General features: G+C 49.4%; 1 protein-coding gene across 1 annotated transcript; it reads right to left on the bottom strand.

Annotated features, from left to right (window-relative positions):
- Positions 1–1,394: 1,394 nt before the first annotated feature.
- Tert (telomerase reverse transcriptase) lies at positions 1,395–23,540 on the bottom strand. The gene is made up of 16 exons (XM_048458889.3): positions 23,216–23,540; positions 21,801–23,130; positions 17,507–17,702; positions 16,256–16,436; positions 15,420–15,599; positions 14,669–14,827; positions 12,943–13,044; positions 12,099–12,184; positions 10,473–10,586; positions 10,105–10,176; positions 8,489–8,677; positions 5,253–5,379; positions 4,719–4,780; positions 3,526–3,650; positions 3,208–3,345; positions 1,395–2,726 (listed from the first exon to the last, which is right to left on the bottom strand). Exons 1-16 carry the CDS (start codon positions 23,516–23,518, stop codon positions 2,623–2,625), a joined length of 3,468 nt encoding a protein of 1,155 aa, XP_048314846.3. The 5' UTR covers positions 23,519–23,540; the 3' UTR covers positions 1,395–2,622.
- Positions 23,541–23,790: the final 250 nt, after the last annotated feature.

The following is a 23,790-nucleotide window of genomic DNA, read 5'->3' as shown; positions in this document are numbered from 1 at the left end:
CATACCCAACGCTGCTTGGGTAACCAAGAATCAGAGACTAGGTAGCCCAGAAACCTAGGGAAAAGCCAAATACTACTGTTTTTTTTAAAAGTATCAATAAAATGACTCCTAATGATATTCTGCTATACTCATAGATCAGCGGCTCCAGGCATCATCAGAGAGAATTCCTCCTGCAGCAGATGGGAACAGATGCAGGGACCCACAGTAAGAGAAAGGCCTTGGAGCACACAGCCCTAAATGGGATGTTGTCATCAAATCCTCTCTCTCAAACCTCAGGGAACCCTGAGGAAGAGGAAGCAGAAATTTTGTTAAAAGCCAGAGGGGATAGAGGACACCAGAAGAGCAAGGCCCTCTGAATTAACTAAGCAAGGCTCATATGAACCTATGATGACTGCACCAGGTCCTCTGCATAATATTAGAGCTTTTAGCTTAGTATTTTACGGTCCCGAGTGTGTGAATGAGTGGGTCTCTGGTTCTTGTGCCTGTTCTTGGGCTCTTTTCCTTTTCTTGGGTTGCACTGTCCAGCCGCCATGGGATGGTTTTCTTTTTTCAACTTATTATATTTTGTTATTTTATCATGTTTGGTTGCTACCGTTGTGTGGACCGAGCAAAGGGAAAGGCTCAAAGATAGGAGACTCGCAAATGTGAGGGGAGGAATAGGTTAGAATGGAAAGTTTATGCAAAGGACGTGGGCAGGCAGTCTGAATGGGGCTTTGTGATGAAGGGTGCATAGTGTGGAATCAGAGGTTAATAATTCAGGAAACAAGCTAGGGAATTGTAGGAGGCTGTTCGTTCATTTCTCAGCCATTCAGACCCATATAATCACATAGAAATTATATTAATTACAACACTGTTTGACCAATGACTCTAGTGTATTCCTAGCTAGCTCTTACATTTTAAATTAACCCATTTCTATCAATCTGTGTATCACTACAAGGCTGTAGCCTACCAGTAAGGTTCCTAAGGATCTGGCATTTCCTTCTTCGGCAGCTACATGGTGTCTCTTTGATTCTGCCTACTTTCTCTCTATATCTCTGTTTGGATTTCCTGCCTAGCTTTATTCTGCCCTGCCATATGCCCAAAGCAGCTTCTTTATTAACCAATGGTAATAAAACATATTCACAGCATACAGAGGGGAATCTCACATCAGGGAATAGTAGCACATGCCTTTAATCCCAGCACTTGGGAGGTTAAGGCAGGTGGATCAAGGTGAGTTTGAGGCTAAACTGGTCTACACAGTGAGTTCTGGGACAGCCAAGATCTACACAGTAAGGTCCTGTCTTGAAGGAAAAAAAAAAAAACAAGGGGTGGGGCAGGGAGAATCAGAAAACATTTAAATTAAGTAGAAGTCTTTTAGAGTGATACGTCAAACAGGCATGATAAACAACAACATGTTCATGATTTACTCTTTATTTGCATTTGACTCCTGTCTGATTTAGTACTAACATACATCACCCAATTTGATCTCAGTAGATAACCCTATGATTAGTTACTGTGAGATGCTGCCAAGGAGTCTTCGCTTCAGAGAACTTATGAAATGTCCCCAGCATGATCCCTTTGACTTGTCTGTGACCTATTTGATTTCAACATTCACTATGTTCTGAAGTATTTGTCAGACTACCGCTAAAAATTAAAGTGGACTCTGAGAATATTGCAAAAAATATAATAAAATAAAAATAAAAGACCCTTACCATCTCCCAGTTACTTCTCTTTGCCTTATGCTTTGGATCAATTTGTGAGCTCTCAACTACTGCTCCAGTTAAAAACAAAAAGCGAAAACCCTGCTTATATAAGTTGCTTGGTCATGGTGTTTTATCACAGCGATAGAAAAGTAACTAAACATGCAGTCACTTGAATTTAGAATATATTTAGGCTGCAATTTAGGTTACTGGCTCAAAGCTATGTCTTCCTCTCTGAGACACGTGGACCCCATTGGGAAAGGCTCTATGGTTAGATATGAAGACACCAGGTCCAGCACCTCACATCTGTCCACATTGTCCGAATGCCCATGTACCTTCTACCTCCTTTTGGTGTTGGATCCCTGCCCTAAAAAGGGTGGGATCTGCTTCCTGGAGGGCATCAGGAAGGAAATCAAGTCCACCGGAGGAAACAAGAACAAACTCCCATACTACCGTCACGACACAGATCTTTGGGAGGGCAACCTACCATAACAACAGTGATGTGGGCCTCCCCTCTGTATGCTGAGAATACCATTTGTTAATAAAGAAACTGTCTTGTGCCTGCTCAGGGAATAGAGGTAGGCAGGGAAAACTAAACTGAATGCTGCGAGAAAGGAAGGCAGAGTGAGAGAGAGAGCTTCATGTAGCCCGGCCGGAGACAGATGCCGGAACTTTAGCTGGTAAACCACAGCCACGTAGCCATACACAGATAAATAGAAATTGGTTAAATTAATATGTAAGAGTTAGCCAGTAAGAAGCTAGAGCTAATGAGCCAAGCATTGATTTAATTAACATAATTTTTGTGTGCTTATTTAGGGGCTAAGCAGCCGGGAACCAACAGGTGGCTCTCTCTTCCTACACAACAGGCCAGTCCCTCTTGTCACGTGGATCCATGAGAGGAGAGGCTATGGTGCCCATGTTCATTGAGCTGAAGGAAGCAGGCTTAGTCCAGAATGGTTTGAAAGTCCGTGCTTAGGGCTGGGTCAGCTGCAGCCTTGAGGGTGGCCATTGTGGCCCCAGGGAGCTTCCAGCACAGCTGCTTCTGAGCTGCAACAGAGGATGTGTTCGGATCTCAAACCAAAGAGGTGAGGCGGTCCCTTAGCCGACCTGGGCCAGGTCCTGGCCACGTGTGTCCCACCCAGGAGCACATCACCGCCACTACACTGGGCACACAAGGACAGATGCACCACAGAAACCTCAGCATCCCCCGCCCGAATAGAGAAAGTAGCAGAGCAGAGGGGTGGGTGAAGGGACCAGGTAGGGAACAGAAGGTTCCTGAAAGTGAAACATGTCATCCCACTGGCCTCTACGGGGGTAAGAGGCAGAGTCAGAACAGAGGAAGCAGGCAGGCAGAAGTAGGAAGGTGTGGTGTAGAAGCCCAGCTTCACCGCCCCCTCCAGGGCTGCCTGAGCAGGCTCCTCCCCAGGCAAATGGAGACGGGCTTGGCACCTACGGTCTGCCTTTGGATTCAACTAGGCACTCGGCGTTCAAGGGTAGATTTAGGGGTCATTTGGAGGAGCTCACGTACCAGCCCTGAGAGGTCCCAGGAGACACTTGTAGACAGCAGAGTGACCGTCCAGCTTGATCAGGAAGGCTTGGTAGCACAGCCAACGTGCAGCTTCAAGAGGAAATAAGCCAAGGGCTCCCTTGGCCCCTAGTGTCATTCCTGGAGGAGCAGACGGAGGCTGAAGAACCTCGAGCCACAGACCCTCATGCCCTCCGACAGGTTCTCCACACCCTTCTGACCTGCTAGACCCAGGAACAACGGCCAGCAGCACTAGCTCCTGAGTGAGGGCAGGATATCCAGCCCCTGCACAAGAACGCTGGCCCTGGTCCATCCACGCACCTGCGTTCTTGACCTTCAGGACAGAGTAGCAGCAGGATGCTGTATTGGCGATGATGTCCAGAAAGAATGCGGGGTTCTTCCTAACATGCTGGTCAAAGGGAAGCTGAAGCACGCACGCATGGAACCTGGGTAGGAGCCACAGTGGCAGGGAAGGGCCCTTGGTAAGTATGTACATGCGTGTACACATGAACAAGCTCTTATCTGTGCATATATGTGAACTACACACACACATTTATGTGCACCACATGCACAGAATCATGTACAAATGAACTACATGTGAACACTCAGCATGTGTGTGTGCACATGTCCTCATATATGTATACTGTCATATAACCAGTCTCTTCCCACGTGCCTCATGCACTGTCACCTCACATCACAGCAAGGGTAACTGAAATCATGCTCAGTTTTCCACAACACAAGCTTTTCCCTACACTCAGCTCCAGTGACCAGGGAGGTTACTTAGGAGGAGGCCAGACCCACAGTGGCATAAATCTGGCCTGTGGTTGGTGTGACCCTCTGCCAACTCCAGGCAGAACTCTGGCTTCTGCTACAACTCCGTGGAGCAGCCCTCCTTTCACAGGAAGCCAGTCCCACCCCTACAGGAGACGTCAGAAGAACGTTAGATCAGGTAGAGGATACCATGCGGTCTGGCCTAACTACTTGAAACCTGGGAATGGATCCCACTGATCTGCCACCAGTCAGGTCTCAGGACCAACCAAGGACAAGACTATTCCAGAAGAACAAACCATGATGGCCAGGCTGCTTGAGGCTGTGTCCTTGTTATGCCTTCTGGATGCAAGGCTAGGGACACTCGGCAATAGATCTAATTCTCTGGTTTCTGGAGCTCTGGGTGTCCCTGCTTCTCTTTCCCATCCTATGCTTTTTGGGGTGCTTTCTTGGGGGGGGGGTTCTTTACCCAGCTTCCCCTCCTATTTCAGCCACAGGCTCTGATCAGCACATAAGGTCACATATGCTTCCGGTACAGACAGACCAGAAGAGGTTCTCATCTGACAGATACAGAGCTGTGTAAAGACTCAGCTGATTCTGCTTTTTCCTGACCCCACGTTTGTATGACACCCAATCAGGGGAGCAACTAGCCAGCTCTCTCTTAAGCTTGAAAGCCCCAGCAGACAGCATGGCTGGCATTTCTGGTCTGTGGCTCCCTCTAGTGGTGGCATAGAGCCATGACTCACCTGTAGGCCTGAAGCAGGAAGATCTTGTAAACATTGATGCAGACGGTCTGCAGGCTGTTCACCTGGAGTCCCAACAGAAAGAGAAGCATCAGCAATGTCCCTCAGATCACAAATGAACACTTCCTGTGTGAAGAACCCAGGAAATCCAGCCAGGGGAGGAAGCAGGAGGGAACAGGGGCCAGAGCCTACCACAGGGGCCCCTCCCAAACAGAGAACTCAGCAGCAATGACCTGAGAGGTCAAGGCCAAGGCTAGGATCCAAAAATTCTCTCTCTGTGTACTGATGATAGTATTGTGAAGTGATGGAGATGAGCAGGGTGGATGCTCAGGGATCATACAGATGTATACACATGCACGCACGCATGCACACACACACGCACACACACACATACACACACACACACACACACGCATGCACGCACATGCATGCACGGCTGCCCTCGACACACACACAACTCTCCCTGCATATGCCCCCACACAAAGAACAGGACCTACACAAGGGTTCCCTAGATGACGTGACTGCCCATCTGCTTACCTGCAAGTCTAGAAACAGACTGTGACACTTCAGCCGCAAAGCAGCTAAGAGCTTGTCCCGCATGTTCCTCCCGGCCTTGAAGACGCGCTGGAAGGTGAGGCTGGCCTTAACTGAGGTCTGGGCGTAACTGCAGCACAAAGATATCCTGCCTGTGTGATTCCCACATCAACCCCTCTTCTGAGAGACCAGCACCGATGCCCTTCCACCCCCGTCCCTCTCTGCTGCACACTGAGGGCTTAGATAGGGATGGACCTTCACACAGGGAACACATTCCAGCTCTTGGTACATGCTCACAGCACCACACAAAGCCCTGGACAACCAATCCCAGCCAGATACAGTGAGCAACATCCATTGTATCCAAGCCTAGCATCACCAGACATCTTTGCTCATCAGTGGCAAATAAGAGCCGTCAACATTCACAGTTTAGAAGGAAACATAAATCACAAAGCCCTGTGCTTCTTTCAGTCTGACAGAGCACCTTCCTAGTATGGGGCTGTGAAGGAAGCAGAAAACTGCCTTCAGCCAGACCTCGGCGGCAGCAAACAGTAAGGAGATGCCTACGATGGTGCCAGACCACTTGCAGACTGCAGGATGCTTCTTGGCCACCTTTGAAAATAAAATTACAAGATGGTGCACATAGGACAGAAGGTAAGGGGTGGTTCCTTCTTGCCATCCAAAGACCTTGCGTCATTCTCAAAGATGTATACTGGTAACAGGCACAGTTACCTGTTAAGTTTCTTTAAAAGATTTTTGTTTTTATGTATTATGAGTGTATGCTTGAACATGCAGATGGAGGCCAGAAGAAGGGGTGTTCTGCCCATTCTAACTCCACATTATTCCCTTGAAACAAGATCTCTCACTGAATATGGAGGTATCCTGGCAACCAGCAAGCCACTGTGATCAGCTTTTCCCATCTGCACGTACAGTGCTGGGAATACAGGTGCCTGTAATCACCATGGCTTTTTATGTGCGTTTCGGGGTTTTGAGATCAGATCCTCATTCTTACACAGTGGGTACCCTTAACCCAAGTTACCTCCCCAGTCCTAGTCATACCTTCTATGTGTAGTACAATTAATGAAGAACCCAGAGACAGAAATCGGGGTTCAACCTGCAGGTCAGGAAAGCAAAGCAGCCAGCCACTTGCTCTTACCTCTACCTCAGTCTGAAATGGTGATCCTGCCTCCAGGAATCTCAGAACGAGACTGTGTCTGAGAGCTGTCCCCTCCCATCTTATATTCCTTTCTAGTGCTGAAATTAAAGGTGTGCACCACTATCGCTTGGCTTCTATGGCAAACTGGTGTAGCTACTGGGGTTAAAGGTGTGTGTCTGAGGCTGGTCAGTGTGGCTGTTTTACTCTCTGAACTTCAGGCAAGTTTTATTTATTAAAATACAAATGAAATATCACTACATCGATACAAACTTTTGAAGATTTTGATGTTGAAATGGGGCTTCTATCATTAAATACTGTTCGAAAATGTATCTACAGCAGAAGGCTGCTGCTTGTATTCTGAAGCATCTTCTGTCCACTGCTTAGATCAAGGGGCAAGACAAACCAGCCTTGCCAAAGTAAAGGTTCAAGTAAAATTTTTGGTAGTCTCTGATTTTTTTTTTCAGGATAGACATGAAGATGTGGAATTACTAGGGAGAATGAATGCATGTTCTAAAGACCACAGTACCATCGAGTACCACTTCCTGGAGATGCTGCCTTGGCCTGACTGAATCAAAGCGCGTGTGAATACGTGTAGAGTCTGAGCTCACGTTAAATCACGTTATGAGGGCTTACGCAGCATAGACTACTATCCACGGGGGTCTTGCACCAATCCCCCCACAGATCCTGAAGATCCACTGTACAATTCTGGGGGACACAGCCAGATTGCTGTGTTCTCCGTTGCAGTGTTCTGTCGACCATCTTCACGCTTCGCATGTGAGCTGTGGTTTGGGGAGAAGAAATTCCTACCAGTACGTTTTCCCTTAGGATGTTGCTAGTCACTCTGGCTGACCTCTGGACACATTGTCCCTGGCTCAGATGGAAGGATCCTCAGCTCAGCTGAGCACACCCAAACTGCAGCCTCATTGGTGAGCTCACAGCTGCTCTGAACATTGACTCTGGAAGCAGGACCCTTCTGGTCTACGTGTCAGAGTCGTCTCTGATTCCCCTGTCCAAGGTCAGGCTGGCTTCCTGTAAGGGTGTGCTGTTCTCTGCTTTTAGCAGTATGTTCAGAAGGGAAATATTTTTTTGATTGCTTTACCCATTACTCATGACATTGAGGCATTTCAGGGGATGGAGTCAGGGACTTTACCCTCAAAAAGGCCAGGTCCTCATGGGGAATGGAACAAGCAAGTTGACAGTTTAGGAGCAAATAGGTGTGCTCAGCACTGAGGAGGGGGCTGGGGTGGCTTAAGTGGGTCTAGGAGGCAGAGGGTGAAGCCAAAACATTTGAGTTAAGTCTCAGGGATTGGCCCAACTCACATACAAAGACAGGGAGGCTGTAGAGCCCAGGCCTGTGCTGACAGAAATGGCAGTAGGTGTGGGCACCTGCACAGATAGCTTATCTGCACCCAACTCTCCCCTTACGGTGTGAGCTTCCAAAGAGCACTGTGCAGACAGGAGAGTTTGGATCCGAGCTCAGAACAGACAGCTGTCAACACGACGGCAGGCTTGTCCGTCTCCTGCCACAATCCTCATACTTTCACTCATAAAAGAAGAGGCCTGGATAATTTCACCCATTTCCATCTCCAATCTGTCGTGTCTACACTAAAGCTGGGTTGTGAGCTCCCGGTAGGTGGAGACCAACTTCCCTCTTCCCGCAAGCACCTTATACCTCATACAGAGAAGGGCCCTGGCTCCATGGTCTCTAGGAGACTTGAGACAAGGCTGAAGATGTTCTCACACTGCCCACATGTCTATCTCCAGGCAGAAAGGGAATACCTTATGGCCTCTATCATTTCAGGCCTCACGGTTACTTGTGTCTAGAAGCAGGAAACAGTGTGGAGCACCCATAGCATCCTCTGTCCCTGTGAGCTCATGGCTCCTCAACAGGAGACAGAATGGAGCACCCACAGCATCCTCTGCCCATATGAGCTCATGGTTCCTCATCAGGAGACAGAATGGAGTGCTCACCACATCCCCTGCCCCTATGAGATCATGGCTCCTCATCAGGAGACAGAATGGAGCACTCAAAGTATCCTCTGCCTCCAGGAGTTCATGGCTCCTCAACGTGACCAGGTGTGCTTACCTGGTGTAGTCACAGAACACCTCCAGAGTCTGAGTGTCCAGCAGTAGGCCACACCAGGGAAACAGGCAGCGAGCCGGCAGCTGGTGTGGAGCTGCACCATCCAGGGCACCAGTCTCCACGGGGAAGTTCACCATTGTCTTCTCTAAGTTTATTGTGCAGCCATACTCAGGAATGCCGTGGACCAGGGCCCTGTGTGAAAGAGGGAACATTGGTTATGGGACCCTGGAAAATACCCAGAGGTGTTCTGGGACCAGAGAGAGTGGGTCCTTGAGGGTACCCTAATGGAACATCAGGCACAGTCTTGCTCTGGACTGTAACCTAGCTCCTGCCTTCTGTGTAAGTGATAGAATAGGGCCAGCTCAGAACAAACAGGCGGGCATCAGACAAGTAGGAAGAGTCACATGACTCTCTGATGGTCGTATCTTAGCATCCACGTAGCAAGACATCTTCTCCCTATGACTCCAAAAGCCTGCTTTCTTGTTGTTACTTTGAGGTGTCTGCAGGCTCCAAAGCTACAGAGAAACCCTGTCTTGAAAAAACCAAAACAAACAAAACAAAAGAAAAAGTTGTCAGGAATGGCTGCTGTGGTGGTTTGAATAGGTATGGCCCTCGTGTGTTTGGATGCTTGGCCCATAGGGAGTGGCACTCTTAGGAGGTGCGGCCTTGCTGGAGTAAGTGCGGCCTTGTTGGAGGAAGCTGTCACCGGAGCCAGGCTTTGAGGTCTCCTACTCTCAAGCTGTGCCTACTGTGGTGCAGTTTACTTCCTGTTGCCTGCAGATCCAGATGCAGAACTCTCAGTGACCTCTCCAGCACCACGTCTGCCTGCACGCTGCCACGTTTTCACTATGATGATAATGGACTAAACCTCTGAACCTGTAAGCTGGCCTCATAAGACTTGCTGCTGTGAGTCCAGGAGCCTATACGGGTCTGACCTAGGCCCTCTGCATGTGTGTGACAACCGTGTAGCTTGGTCTTTTAGTAAGCCTTCTAACAGTGAGAGCAGGACCTCTCCCTGGCACTTAGCTGGTTTTTGCTAACTTGTTCCCCATGCTGGATTACCTGGCGCTGCCTCCACTTGATGTGCCAGGCTTTGTGCAAGACCATGGGAGGCCTGGTCCTTTCCAAATGGAGATGGAGGAGTGGATGGGGAGGAGGGGAGATGGGAAAGAGGACCGGAGGAAAATGGGGGGGGGGTGTCTGGTATGTAAAATAAATAAAAAAAATTAAATTAATAAAAAAGAGTTGCTGTGGTCATGGTGTCTCTTCACAGCAACAGAAGGCCTAACCAAGACAGCTGTGGTCACATCTCCCAGAAGGGCTTAGAGCCTCAGGCCTCTGCAGACAGTTCTTCTGTGGGCTCAGCTGGGAGGCATGGGAGTTACTGTCTGTTGTCTCATCTGAAGACTTTCCAAATCCTGGCACTGGCCTTATCCCTCACTATGCTGTGTCCTCGGTGAGACCAAGCTGGGCCAGCCATGGGTGCCATACTGTCTTCCTTGATCTTGGTGACAACATGAGCTCCAGACAAATGAAATTACAAACCAATTAAATGTGCTGCCTCAGCCATACATTCACCGTGATCATAACAGCAGAAACCTGGGCATGACGGTTCTTACCTGAGGAAGGCTTTTGCCTGGACCAGGTGAGGTGTCACCAACAGAAAGTCATCAACAAAACGTAAAAGCAGCCTAAAATGAGACACATTGACAGGCTTCACATAGAATCCACCTGTAAGGGATCCAACCTAAAACATTTTAAATATGGGAACGCACAAAGACAAAACAAAGATATAAAACAGCTTCACTGTCTTCGTAACAGAAATAGCACTGGGGCACGCCACAGCTTTTCACGAAGTGAAGGCAATGGCCCTTGCATCTTGGACATGAAGCAACTGTAGCACCCAGCCAGTGAGCTAGGGACATGAAGTGCGAAGCTATGTCAACTCCTGACCCGGACCCTTGGAGCAGTAAAAGGAAGCATTTACCCATCCTGCTGCACCTCTGTAAGAAGCTTGTTCTCCATGTCTCCGAAACACAGGCTGAAGAGCAGGGTAGACAGGCTGGAGCCCTGGGGGATGCCCTGGCGCTGGACATAGCACCTGGGAGGAGGGTGGTTAAGGTCAGAAGCAGCAGCCATGTGGGCTTACACTCACATTTGACAAACTGCCGTGTATAAATATGTACGCAGACAGACATGAATATACACAGACGCCATTCTGTAGACATGCTCAAAGGCTACATACAAATAGTATTATCTGCTACTGTCAGTTGTCAAGACCTAAAAAGACACCAAATTAAGTACTGCCCTTTCTCTCTCATTCCCCACTCTTATCTTACCTGGGGTGGTAGGGACTACATCCCCATTCACTGACTCTAGGCTTTTTTTAGATTTTAAATTTTAAACAAGAAAGAATCAGGCTCTTGAACCCAATTTTTATTTGAGACAATTAGTAACAGATTGTTAGTGAAGGAACATTCCAGGTGTAGCCATGTGAAAACATCAATGCTTTCTTCACAGAGAACACAATGGCACCCTTCAAACATACATGTGGGTGCTGGCAGGGGTGGGTGGCTTCAGATGATCAGGACAAGAAACTCACTGAGGGAACCCATATGTGGGAAAGAGTAGGTGTGAGCTGACCTTTAACCCCTTGAACTGGCTCAGTACCCTCTGCTGGAGCAACTGTTAGGAAGCTCTCCAGTACAGTGCATACAGATCTGACTTTTCAGTGTATTGGGCTGACCCACATGAGGACTAAGTTACCTACAACATGGTCGGTCTCACAAATCTGTGCTCAGTACTATCAGGACTCAGGAGAACCCTTTGCTGTGTTTGTGAAAACACACCCAGTTGCACACTTGCAGCTTGTGGTCTCCTACTAAGAACATTTAACATTCCAATCATATCCTAATACATATTGTGACTTTTGATAATCAGACATTTCTTCTCCTACCTGACCTCATCTCTAATAGATCGGGGTGTGAGCCTGGAATCCCATTCTGACCGGCACTCATTGTGGGCCCCTCTTAGTCCAGCAAAAAGGAACCAAGTGCATAAGCAGCACTTGGGGTGGGGGTGGGGGAACTTTGGGTGCAGAAGGTCCAAGCAAATGCTCAAACACTCAACCTCACATCTGATCCAGACACACAAGACATGTCTTTGAGGGATGATGGGTTGTTAGGCAGCTCCAGCACAGAGTCAATCTGGGCTGGTCTGGCTTGTAACTCATGGGAGTCTCAGGGGGACCCAGCCCCCGGCACCGCATTCTCTTTGTTAATGCTACATGTGTCCTGCTCCGTGCTGCACAGGTGAGATACCCTGCCACTTTGTCAAAATGACAACAGGAGCTCCAAGTATCCAAAATTATTAACTTCAATGGGGCCGTGCTGAGCCGGGAGCTCCCAAGACCTTATGGGTAGATAGCCCTGTGGCCCAGCCAGCAGAGGGCAAGACAATTTTACAAAGGGAAGTGGAGAGGAAGGAATGAGGTGGAGACAGCTGGTCAGATAAATTGTAGCCGATTAGCGGGCACCCTGCTCAGCAGTCAGGATGGCCTGTACCTACCTGTACCAGCCCAGCCTCTGCCCACTTGCCCCATGCCTGTGCTCACCTGCCGCCAATCTTCATGATGTTATTACGCACAAAGTGCTGAAAGAAGTCAAACAGGCTGCGGCCGGCCTCATTCATAGAGAAGGTCTAGAAAACCAGACACAGGTAGATGGACAGGTGTGAGCATGCAGAATATTGCAGCAGGTTGCTATCAGATGCCCTTTTAAGACCGAGCATTCAGGATAGAGTAGGAGTGGGGGCAGGGCCAAGTGTTCCTGTATGATTAGGCTAAATTTGACTCAAGGTGACCGGGGTACATAACTTACAGAGCAGTGAAGTAACCTCAGATGTCCCCTACAGCACTAGGTCTGGAAACTTGCAGCTCACACAGTACCCCGAGGATCCAAAAGAAAACCATCTGAAGGCCTTGGTGAGCATGGCTGCTCCAAAGGTAGAACATGTACAAAGAAAGTTCTTTATCACCACCAGCTTGTGGGAAGAGATCTCCTGAGTGGTGTAGGGAAACACTGCTTCTGACATAACAGACCAAGATGAGGACCACAGAACAAGGTCAACTAGTCCACTAAAAGCAGGTGAACTGTCTTATGGTCTCAAGGTCAAAACTGAGGGAGGAGATATTTTTACCAGCTCACTAATGGGTCGGCTGGACTGTGGGGGACAGAACAGTACAAAGGGCACTTCAAAGTAAGAGTCTTAGCATGCCCACCTTAGTAGCTATTGGGGGCCTTGGACATGTCATGGGGACGGCCACCAGCAAGAGTGGCCTTGGTCATGGGAACTCTCCACCAAGGAGCATGTTGGTCACATTCCTGCCCTGAAACAAACAGCAAAGTAGAGGAGCAGGGCCCCACCAGGTGTGGCCCGTGAATGGGAAGCCTGAGGACCTGCTCAATGACAACGGAGTTCCTCAGTGTGCTGTCACCGGAGCCCTGCAGATGTGCCACGAACTGGTCCATGTACGGCTGGAAGTCAGACGTGGTAGAGACCTGCAGCGAAGAAGTTAGTACTTGAGGGGAACCAGAGGGGCACATGGTTCTCTGGCCAGGACAGGCACAGTACAGTTGAACAATGCAACAATGTATGTAGGGCCACTCCATCATAGAGTCTTGTAAGGAAAAGAGAGAGTCTAGCATCCCAGCAGGAAGAGTCACAGAGACAGCAGGTTTGACCACCGTCAGCTATCCACAGGTCAGATACCCCCACAATGCTGGGGTTACTGACTATCACAACACAAGCAGCACCCACACTTCTCCACAGAGGCAGTGTGCAGACAGGAAGAGCCGTCAGGAATAGGGAGGAGATGACATTTCCTACAGCAGACTCTCTAGGATGCCTGCTTTTTATCCAGTGGTCACCAAGACCCATGTCTCCAGGCAGGATGTCACTGGCAGGAATACAACACCATATATGGACAGCACGGGGACAATTCCAAGCCTGCCAGGGGTGAAGCATCCGGAGACAGGAACACTGGAGTCTCTAAGTAACCTTGGCTGTCCTCAAACTTGTCATACTTCTGTTCCATACTCTCATATGTTGAGACTGCACATTGGCGTTGAATCTTAAAACTTCCCATGTTAGGTTGCACGTGTGAAATATGGTCAAAATACATTATATACACGTATACAGATGTCATAATGAAACCCATTATTATGTAATTTAACATACAATAGCACAAAATAAACAAGAAACCCGTGTGCCAAGTGAGTTTTCTGTATTGCCAGGAGTAAAGTCACCTAGAGTAGTTAAAGCACAAGAATTAACCTAGGAAAGAATAACAAGATATATAGAAAATGTCTGTATTTTCAAAATAATTACGTAACATGCTTCTAAAGAACCAAGAAGTTATCAAAAATTGTAATTAATAAACAAAAAGATTTTGAACTGAATGATAATGAACCAGCAAAATGCGGCATTACTGAGGGCTCTCAGAGAAAAATATGCCAACTTCAGGTATTCACTTGGGGGTTGGTGCAGTGGCTTAGTAAGTGAAGACACCTTCCACCAAACCTACTGACTTAAGTTCTATTACCAGATCCACACAGTGGATGGAGAAAATTAGCTCCTACACATTGTCCTGTATCCTCTACAGAGGCACCATGAGGGTTGCTCTGGCCAGAGCAGGGAAGGAATCAGTCGGGTGTAGTGATTATGAATTTGCCCTTGGAGCAGAAGCTACATGGCCACCGCACATACCACACATGTATAGCTAAACGTTTGCCTGTAAGTCTTGTATGTCCTACATACAGGCAAAGGAAGCCACCTTGCGCCTCTTCCAGGCCAAAACTCTGTGCAAATTCCTTCACCTTTAAACCTGCAGACCCCACCTGTGTACTGAAGAGGACACTGGATGTACAAATCAACAAGCTGTTCCAGAGCAAGGGAGGAGAGCTCCTGGAAGGGGAAGTTCCACTGGGAATCCCATGGAGGGAGGCATGATCGTTGGCGCCACGGACACCCAAACCATAGACACGCCATCGTATGAACTTGCCAGAAGTGCGGACCTATCACAGCCTCGGCTGTGTTACTGACAGATCCCAGATATTCATGGTATGAGAAGGCCTGCGCCACCAATGTGCTCTCAGCATAGGTAAGAGTCCACTATGACCTTACCTGTCTCCTGAAGGACTTATGGACTTGGCCTTGGCTATCTCTTTGAACCACTGCATACTGGCGGACATAGTACGTGTTCTCTGGGTGTCGGATGATATTGGCAACAACCTCCACGAGCTTGTCCTGGGGAATGGCATCAAATGCTCCCGCCACATCTGCCTGTGGAACACACGTGAGCGCTATTGAGCATGGTTGGGTCCAGGCCTAGGGGATTCTACTGGCTCTGTCCTTGGTGTCTGGGTTCTAACCTGCCTTTAAGCAAACCTGCAGGACATAGAGAGATATAGGAGAAAGATACTCCATGCTCCTGTATCAGCCTAGCTGCACATGCCCATCCTACAAATTTCCCATTCCAGACAAAGGACCCTGGGGCATACCCCAGATACTGCAGCATCCAGTATCCAGGTTCTGGTGGTAGAATCAACCCTGGCTACTTCTCTGAATGGGACCCATCGCATCGATCAATAGGATTCTCCTACAGGGTGCATCCCAGAGGAGTTGGAATATACTGTCCAGGGAACGCATATTGAGCTCAAGGATGTTCTGGGAGCTGGTTATCCCAGAAGAATGGGGTGCCCCTGCTCCCGAGAGAATGGGAGGCCATGGCATCTTTGGTCTACATATGGTAACAGGCCAACACTCTCACCAGCTTGAGCCTACAACAGGGTCACCCAGTGCTGGATGCTCCGAGGACGTCTCTACCATCCAGACCATGAGAGCAAATGTGATAGACAGGAGTACCAATGACTACCTTAACAAAGTACATCCTGGGTGTCCGGCCCAGAGTGCGCACGTGCAGCACGAAAGTCCGCCAGGTCCTGTAGATGTCATTCAGGCCCAGAGCAGTAGCCCCCAGGAGGTTAGGATGCTTTGTCCGTTCATAGTTGAGCACGCTGAATAGCGTCTTGAGACGGTGGGTGAAATTCTCGGCCTGCGCCCGGGCCATGGAAGACACATGAGAAACGGACCTGACAGACTCTCCCAGACCACCCTGATTTCTCAGAATAGACTCCTGTAGCCCAGAGTCCTAGAAGACCTCTCCCACTATGTCACTGGCCTGCATTTGGGACCTGTCCCAATCTGTTCTCACCCACCATCAAGGCGTGTCCAGAGACAAGTCCTCTGGGCTGGGGTCAGGTTCAGGATCACCTTCACTTACAAAGGTCCCCCACTGAGCTGAGGCCTCAATAGCTTCACTTTGTCCCCTGGGGCATTACTAATGACAAAGTCACCCCACAGACCTTACACAGCTACTGGGAGGAGTCAGAGCTTTGACGGACGTCCAGCTATGGGGAAGGGAGGCAGCTGCCTCCTGGTTACTTTGGCCCTTAGCATGGAGGCCATATAGTGTGTCTACTCTACCTAGCAGGATCCCCGAGGTATCTCCAAGGTTTGTGTCCCATGTCCTCTGCTCTTGAGACCATCTCCCCTCTCTAGGTCCTTCCCACATGATGAGTTTTTGGACTCAGGAACAACCAGTTCTTTGTCCTCCCTCTTCTGTTGACCCAGGGCTCAGAACTTCATGAGCCCTCATGTGAGCCAGAGTGCAGGCTCCACCAGAGCAGTAAAGGAGCCAAGCACGGTCACCTGTTTCTCTTTGTCAAAGACTCTGGTGCCCATGCTGTAACCCATGTTTGCAATGGGCCGGAGACCACTGAACTTGGGGAGGAATCGCAGTCTGTATACGGGCGTGACCGGCCAGGCCTCCTGGTACTGCCTGACCTCCTCTTGTGACAGCTCCTGCAGCCGCACTCTCTCGAGGTGCTGCCTGTTACAAAGAGCATAGTGGAGTTACGACGTGAGCATGTGGGACATGCAAGAGACACATCCCATCCGGGTGGTTAGAAACTTGGGTCATTTGACACCTGGCCATGCTGTGGGGCTACATCCAGGATCATAGCAACCCACAACAACCAGACAACCCATAGAACTGTCTGGGCAGAGCATAGCAACCCACAACAACCAGACAACCCACAGAACTGTCTGGGCAGAGTACATGACATATAGCCTGTGTTGGTACCTGGGACATCTGCCCCCATAGTCTGCTCTCAGTGTTCCTTTCTTGGGTGGTCCCATTGACCAGGACACTTTTGAAGCAATCTCCTGCACTGTATGGATATCCTGGCTTAGACACAGGTGTGAAAAAAAAAAGCACTCCTGCCGCCCCAGGTATATGTGTGCCAAAGTGTTCAGGAAGCCCTGTGCTGGCTAAGGATCCCATAGGCACAGTGGGTGGTGTGTAATACATAGCTACGGCTGGACCTCGGGGCCTCATGAAACATGGAGCTGGGTGGTAGTGGTGCAGACCTTTGATCCCAGTGCTCAGGAGGCAGAGACAGAGGTGGCAGGGGAATCTCGAGGCCAGCCTGGTCTACAGAGCAAGCTTCAGAACAACCAGAGCTACCCAGAGAAACCTTGGTTAACGTGGTAGTCTGGTCTCTGCAGGCCTTGCCTGGCCTCTACTCTGCCTCTTCAGACTGGCCTGTGTACCTTCCACTGGGACAGCAAATCCCAGCTCAATAAGCAAAGAACCTTAGCCACTCAGAGCCCCTGCCAGCTCTTGGAGTGGACCCTTGAGGTTTCCCACTGAGGAGGCTCCTCATAGGTGCCTCCTTCAGGGGTGAACAGAAGGTGAGCCCACGTACCAAACAGGCAGCTGTTCTGCTTCTGTTTGGTATGAATTCCTCCTACTTTAGGGATCCTGTAGATGGTGCAGGCCCAACTTATGATTTTACAGCCCAGAAAGTAGGCTCTCCAGTCCACGACTGCGTGGAGTCTGTGCCCTGAAGGTCGTGCATGTAAACAGCAGACACTGATAACAGAGACGTTGTGTGGTACCTCATTCCAATGCTCTGCAGTTTGCTCCACACACTCTTACGGTAGAAGAAGAGTCGGTTCTTCTGGAATGTAGTTTCTGTGACGTAAAAGAATGACCTGAGCAGCTCTACCACGTACGTGTCCATCAGCCAGAACAGGAACGCAGCCAGGACCCTTTCCCTCGTACGGTGCTCTTCGGCAGGGACACAGTTGTTTCCTGAAAGTAGTAGATACTCAACACTAACGTCTCAGCCCAGACTCATAAGGTCCAGCATGGAAGCCCCAAAAGGAGCCCAAGAGGTGTAGCTCTGGACATGCCGGATTCTAATAAAATATATCAATAAATTAGCTTAACCTTTTTTGGGTGTGATTTTTTTTTTAAAGCATGTTGTACACTAAAGTTCCCTGACAATGTCATGTTGGCGTCGGGACCCTAGAGGCCTACTCACTAGAGGTGGGTAGCTGCTAACTGACAGAGAAATGCTCTGAGCCATCTTTCTCTCCCCGTGCTCTAGAGGTATGAAAACTGACTTCTATTGTGTGGTCACCTGTACTTGTAATCACAGCACTAGGAAGGAAAGACAGACAGATCCTATCTGAAATACTGACTCCAGGTGATCCAAGACGCTACCCGATGTCAACATTGAGACTCCACACACACGCACAGGCAAACCCCAGTGAGCGCTGGGGCTGTGATCCTGGGTCACACACTCACCGCACTGACAACAGTGCCGTTCAGAGATGTGCAGAGCCAAGAGAACTGATGACTCTCACTGTCAAACTGGACATAAAGGTTCACAGCACCATGGGTCAGGTAGCTGTCTCTCCCGAAGGCCATTCTGTATCATTCGAGATCATTCTGTATGTCTCCAGATACAATGGGGCCTGCTTTATCCGGATAAAACTGGGTTTACCAGCTGTGATATACATAAAGGAAACTTGGGAAGAAGAGTAGGAATCCCAAAGAAGGCACAAGATAGGAGACAGAATGAACAAAGAAAGCAGACATCAGGGGCTGGAGAGATACCTCAGGGGTCAAGAGCACTGACCGCTCTTGCAGAGGCTCTCATTTGTTTCTCAGCAGCCACAAGGTAGCTCACAACCTCCTGTAGCTCCAGTTCCGGGAGATCTGACGCCCTCATCTGGTCTGCTCCACGGCACCAGGTGTGGCACAGTGTACGCACATACATCCGAGCAAAGCACTCACATACATAAAATAATCGTTAAAAATAAATAAATAAATGGAGGAAATGGTGTGGAAGGGTTAGACTAAATACACAGTGATCTTAAAAACCAAGAATGGCCGGCGGTGGTGGCGCACGCCGTTAATCCCAGCACTAGGGAGGCAGAGGCAGGCGGATCACTGCGAGTTCGAGGCCAGCCTGGTCTACAATAGCTAGTTCCAGGGCTCCAAAGCTACAGAGAAACCCTGTCTCGAAAAACAAAGCAAAACAAAAAAACCAAACCAAACCAAAAAAAACCCAAGAATGATGTTTAACTTGGGTATAGAGAGACTGAAGGCAGAACTAAGTCAACAGAGACAGAGGAAGTCCTCGGAGGCCTCTCTGGCAGGAATCAGCAGGGGTTACCTGGGACGGGGGCATGAGGCTAAAGGAAATGGCAGATTGATAGAAAACAGGAGAGACTGGGGGGACTGAAGTGAATACCGACCAGCCCCGAGTTTATTTCTCAGCCAGCATACTTACTAGTTACAAGCAAAAGTGCAGCACGGTCAGAGAACCTCCTCCCGGCACTGTCCTTGGGAGGAAGCTCAAGCAGAGGCTTTATCTCAAACAAGAATTCGGCTGTCAAGCAGCTTCTAATCTGTAAGAGGAGTGCCTCCAGCTGGAACACCCCAGCCGAATTAATAGGTACTCTTTCTTCTGGGAAAAATGCTCTTTCTTATGGGCTGTCTCAGACTTTTCTCACAGCCCTCAAGGTTGTAGGCAGGGCAGGAAAGCTTGAACACAACTGACTTATAAGTCAGAATTAACTCCAGATGGAAACTGAGTCACACATGGCTACCACAGGAAGTTGGTGGAGATGCTGACCAGAGATTGAGTGCGTTAAGGCTCAAATGTCAGGTGACCACTGGCCACGAATAGTGCACGTAACTTCTTACCACTCTAAGGCAAAAAAAAAAAAAAAAAAAAAAAAGAAAAAGAAAAAAAAGAAAGAATGAAAAGACAGGCAGCGAGGAGATGCACTTTATAATTGTGCAGACAGCAAGGCATGGGGGTGGGTGGGGTACAGCAAGAATTCAGCAAACTGACTGAAGAAATGGCTCAGCTGTTGAGACATTGGCTGCTTTTTCAGGGAACTGGGGTTTGGTTCCCAGCATTCACATGGTGGCTCTCATCTGTAACTCTGGTTCAAGGAAATGTAGGGCTCTCTTCCAGCTTCTGCAGGTTCTTGACATTCAAATGATACAGAGATGGACAAGTAAAACTCCACACACATCATTTAAAAACTAATGAAAGCGAACTGGAAATAATAAAAGCAGCACATTCAGGCGCATTTCTTCCTGAAAGAGAGGAAGCAAGCAAGCTCAGCTTTTCAGCTAAGGGACGGCTGTCAAATCGACATTGCAATGTATAAAAAAAATCACTTGTGTGCTATGGAAAAGATCCATTTGAACCACAAAAATGCGAAACATTTAAAAGCAAAACTTAAAGGAAGAAAAAAGACATACTAGGGAAAAACCAAAAGCAAGCCCAGTTCAGTCAGTTTGAGCAGCTGATAAACTTAGCTGCTGGACGTGGTTTACACACCTGCGATCCCACTTCTCCAGAAGCTGAGGCAGGAAGGGCAGCCTGAGCAATTTAGCAAAAACCTGTCTCAGAAAACAAAACAAAACTTTACATTTAAAGAAAAAAAATCACTAGAGATGTAATATCCTGGTAATCAGATTCTCTAATTTTAATAATTAATCAGAAAGATTAAATCCTGATGGGTGTGGTGGCACACCCTTTAATGCCTGCAATCCTGGAGGCACACCCTTTAATGCCTGCAATCCTGGAGGCACACTCTTTAATGCCTGCAATCCTGGAGGCAGGAGTAAACAGATCTGTGAGTTCAAGGTCAGTCTTGTCTGCAAACAAGTTACTGGCCAACTCGAACTAGATAGATAGTAAGATATTTATATCGCAAACAAACAAATAAGTAAAAACTTATAACAAGTACATAACAATATTGCACATAAATGCCACAGGAACAAGAAGAAATAAGCCCACTTGTCCAGTCAGAGACAGAGGTATCCATCCCTCTTCCTCTGCTGGCCTGGAAAGGGTGTGGACATGATGTAGTGAACACAAAGACTTCAGCACTCAGAAGCACGATGAACTTGTGCAGAAGGGCACCTTTCCAGCACCTTCAAATAGTTGGTATTATACAGACTATTCAACACGAGAGTTCAAGATCAATTCAAAAGGAAAATTCAAAATATTTCACACATTTGGAATTTAAAAAATCCCTATGTAATAAATACATCAAAAAATAAAAACCAAAAACAATGGAAGGTCGAAAATGCCTCCAAACCACTGATATCAAAATTACCATCTATGGCAGCACTAGGTGCAGCTAAGGCAGCGTCCAGAGGGAAATGTGTAGCCAAAAATCCAACCTAGGATGACAGAAAACAACAACAAACTGAAGAGGTGACGATGGGCCAACATCAACATTGAACCAGGCAAGGGAAGCCACAGGGGTCCTGGCTCTACAAACTCCAAAGTCACACAGAGTCCCCTTTCATGCAGCAGACCCGGTTCTCCTTGCTCGGGCACCTTCACATAAGATGGGGACAGGAATCTTCACTGTAGGAAAGTCTTTCATTTATTTCCCCACCACCCTTCCCCTTCGTGGACTGAGGAACTGCACCGTTAAAGCTTAAGCATGCATCTGGTTCACTGGGTGAGCCAGGAGAACCCTTAAACCTGAGGAGCCTCTCTTCCTACCAGGACAAACGGGTTCCTGTGCTGACCTGCCGTTGGTTCTACAAGGGGATCGCGGATAACCTGTAGGAGCTCTCAATAGAGCGTCTTTTCACCAGGTGCCAGTATTTCCACCCACTATGCACCCCTCCTGCGTATCTATTCCCCGGTGTCCCCAGCACTGAGAACCTGCCCCAAGTCTTGGACAAGAATCTTGACTAGCACAAACGGGGCTGGAGGGAGCTTGGAGTCAGATCATCGGATGGAATTTACCCAACCACTGACTGCATAAAGCCACAGCACCGCGGCGGACTTGGGCTCCTGACACCCATTGTCTCCCTTTTCTGGGCCCCTACTGCATTCAGCTGGAGACCAGCCCTGCTCACCTGGGTTGCTGCGAAGCCAGGGGCAGTCCTCCACTTTCATCTTCCACATCAGCTCCTGCAGCGAGAGTTTGCCGTACTTCCCCAAGGAGATGAACTGCTTCACGTTCTTAAAGAAGTGGCGCTTGTTGTGCCTAGTACCCCAGAGACCTGAAGGTACCAGCTTTCGGATGCAGGCCCGCAGAAAACCATATACCTGCCAGGGACTGCTGTGTAGGCGGAGCAAGTTAATGAGGTGCGGTGGGTTGGTGTTTAAGGCACCTGCCACCTGGTGGGCTGCTGTCCGGAACCTACAATGTGACCTGAGGAGTCTGACATATGAGCACCTTGCATGGTTCACAAGCAGCTGCTGGAATAGGGGCCGCATCTGCCAATAGCGCCTCGGCAGGCGGCGCGCCCTGCATAGTGTTCCTGATGTTCGAGGCCTCGAGCCTAGAAAGATGATCTCCACCAGTCTCCTGGCCCCACTCAAGTTAGGCTGGAGGTTGTTGAGTAGAAATGAGGGGTTCAGCCTTTCTTGGCCACTTACCCTGGAGTAGAGGAAGCGTTTGGTCTCAATAAAAGGTCTGGGCTGAAAGGCATTTTGACATAGCGGTGACTGCAAGGATGTGGAACTGCGCTTGTGCTTACAGAACACTGACCCAGAAAGACTCAGGCCAGGTGCCTTTCCTCTGGAAGACAAATCTTTGGTAGCTCTACTAGTAGGTACTGCGGGGAACTCGGCAGGCCTTGGCACCCGTGTTTTGTCTGATGGGGTTGGAACCGCCTGCTTGTCGGGTCCCTTCTCCTGTCTCAGGGCCAGATTGCACCTGGCCTTCTTGGATGAAGGCACACTTCTATTGGTGATGCCCAGACTCCGCTTCATGCCTCGAGATGGCAAGTTCAAGGGTTTCCATGCTTCCTGATAACTGCTGTTCTTGACCGGGTGTGTGGATTCAAGATGGGTAAAATTTCTGCCCGCGGGTCGTGTGAGCCTGTATCTGGGGGGCACAGAGGGCCAGGTATCCGCGGTGCTATGGATTTGGTACAGGGGCAAGCCGCACACCTGGTAGGCACAGGTCGGGGGCACCAGCAGGTAGAGCGCACAGCGGGTCAGAAGGTAGACCAGGAGGTCGTCGCCCACTCGGCTCAGCAGAAGCATCCATGCACGACTGATGCGCAGGTTCTCAGTCACCGAGTTGGGCAAGTAGCTTCGCACGCTAGTTGTGAAGGCTATGGGGGCCCCGCCTTGATTCCCGCTAAGCAGCGCGAAGCCAAAAGCCAGCACGTTTCTCTCGCCGCGCTCACAGAGTCGCTGCAAGATCCTGGCCACCAGCTCCTTCAGAGATGACACCTGGTAAGAAGAGGTCTTGACACGTGAGCTGTGAGCTGTCCGGCTCTACGCCCCCAACCCACGGGGATCCCACCCGGAGGCCCACCTGATGGAAGGAAAGGTCAGCAGGTGGAGGCTGCGAGCCCCAGGGCACACACACTAGACACTGGGCCACCAACGTGCGGAAGGCCTTTGTGTCCCCAGGTTGCACGAGTGGCCTGCCCTCAGTTCCCAGGCGCAGCACGAAGGTTGCCAGCGGCCACACCTCGCGGTACCGGCTGCGCAGCAGGGCGCGCACAGCCCGGCAACGGGGCGCGCGGGGCATCGCGCTCAAGGTCCGGCTGGGCCTCCAACCGTGCGGGAACTTCGATCGAGGGCTGTGCACAGAAAATGTCAGGATGCAGGACATTGAGAGCCCGCGGGGGATAAAGGCGGGGTCGGGACGGAGGAAGGGGCGGGATTCGAGCGTAGCGGAAGGGGCGGGGTTGCACCAATAACACTTTTCTGTAGATGGTCCCTGGTCCCCCAGTTGGCGCTTAGGGACTACCGACCAGTCTTGTTCCTCCAGTGGAGTTCATTGGTTGCGGAAAATGTAACCCGAGTTCAGTGGTTGCGAGGAGTAACAGGGAGAGGCGCGGTCACGAAGGTTGCCCTCCACAGAAACCTTCTCGGTCCTTTTTT

This window comes from Myodes glareolus, chromosome 15 (assembly GCF_982192425.1).
Source record: "Myodes glareolus chromosome 15, mMyoGla1.1, whole genome shotgun sequence".
Taxonomy (NCBI): domain Eukaryota; kingdom Metazoa; phylum Chordata; class Mammalia; order Rodentia; family Cricetidae; genus Myodes; species Myodes glareolus.
This window is presented reverse-complemented; position numbering and strand designations above follow the sequence as displayed.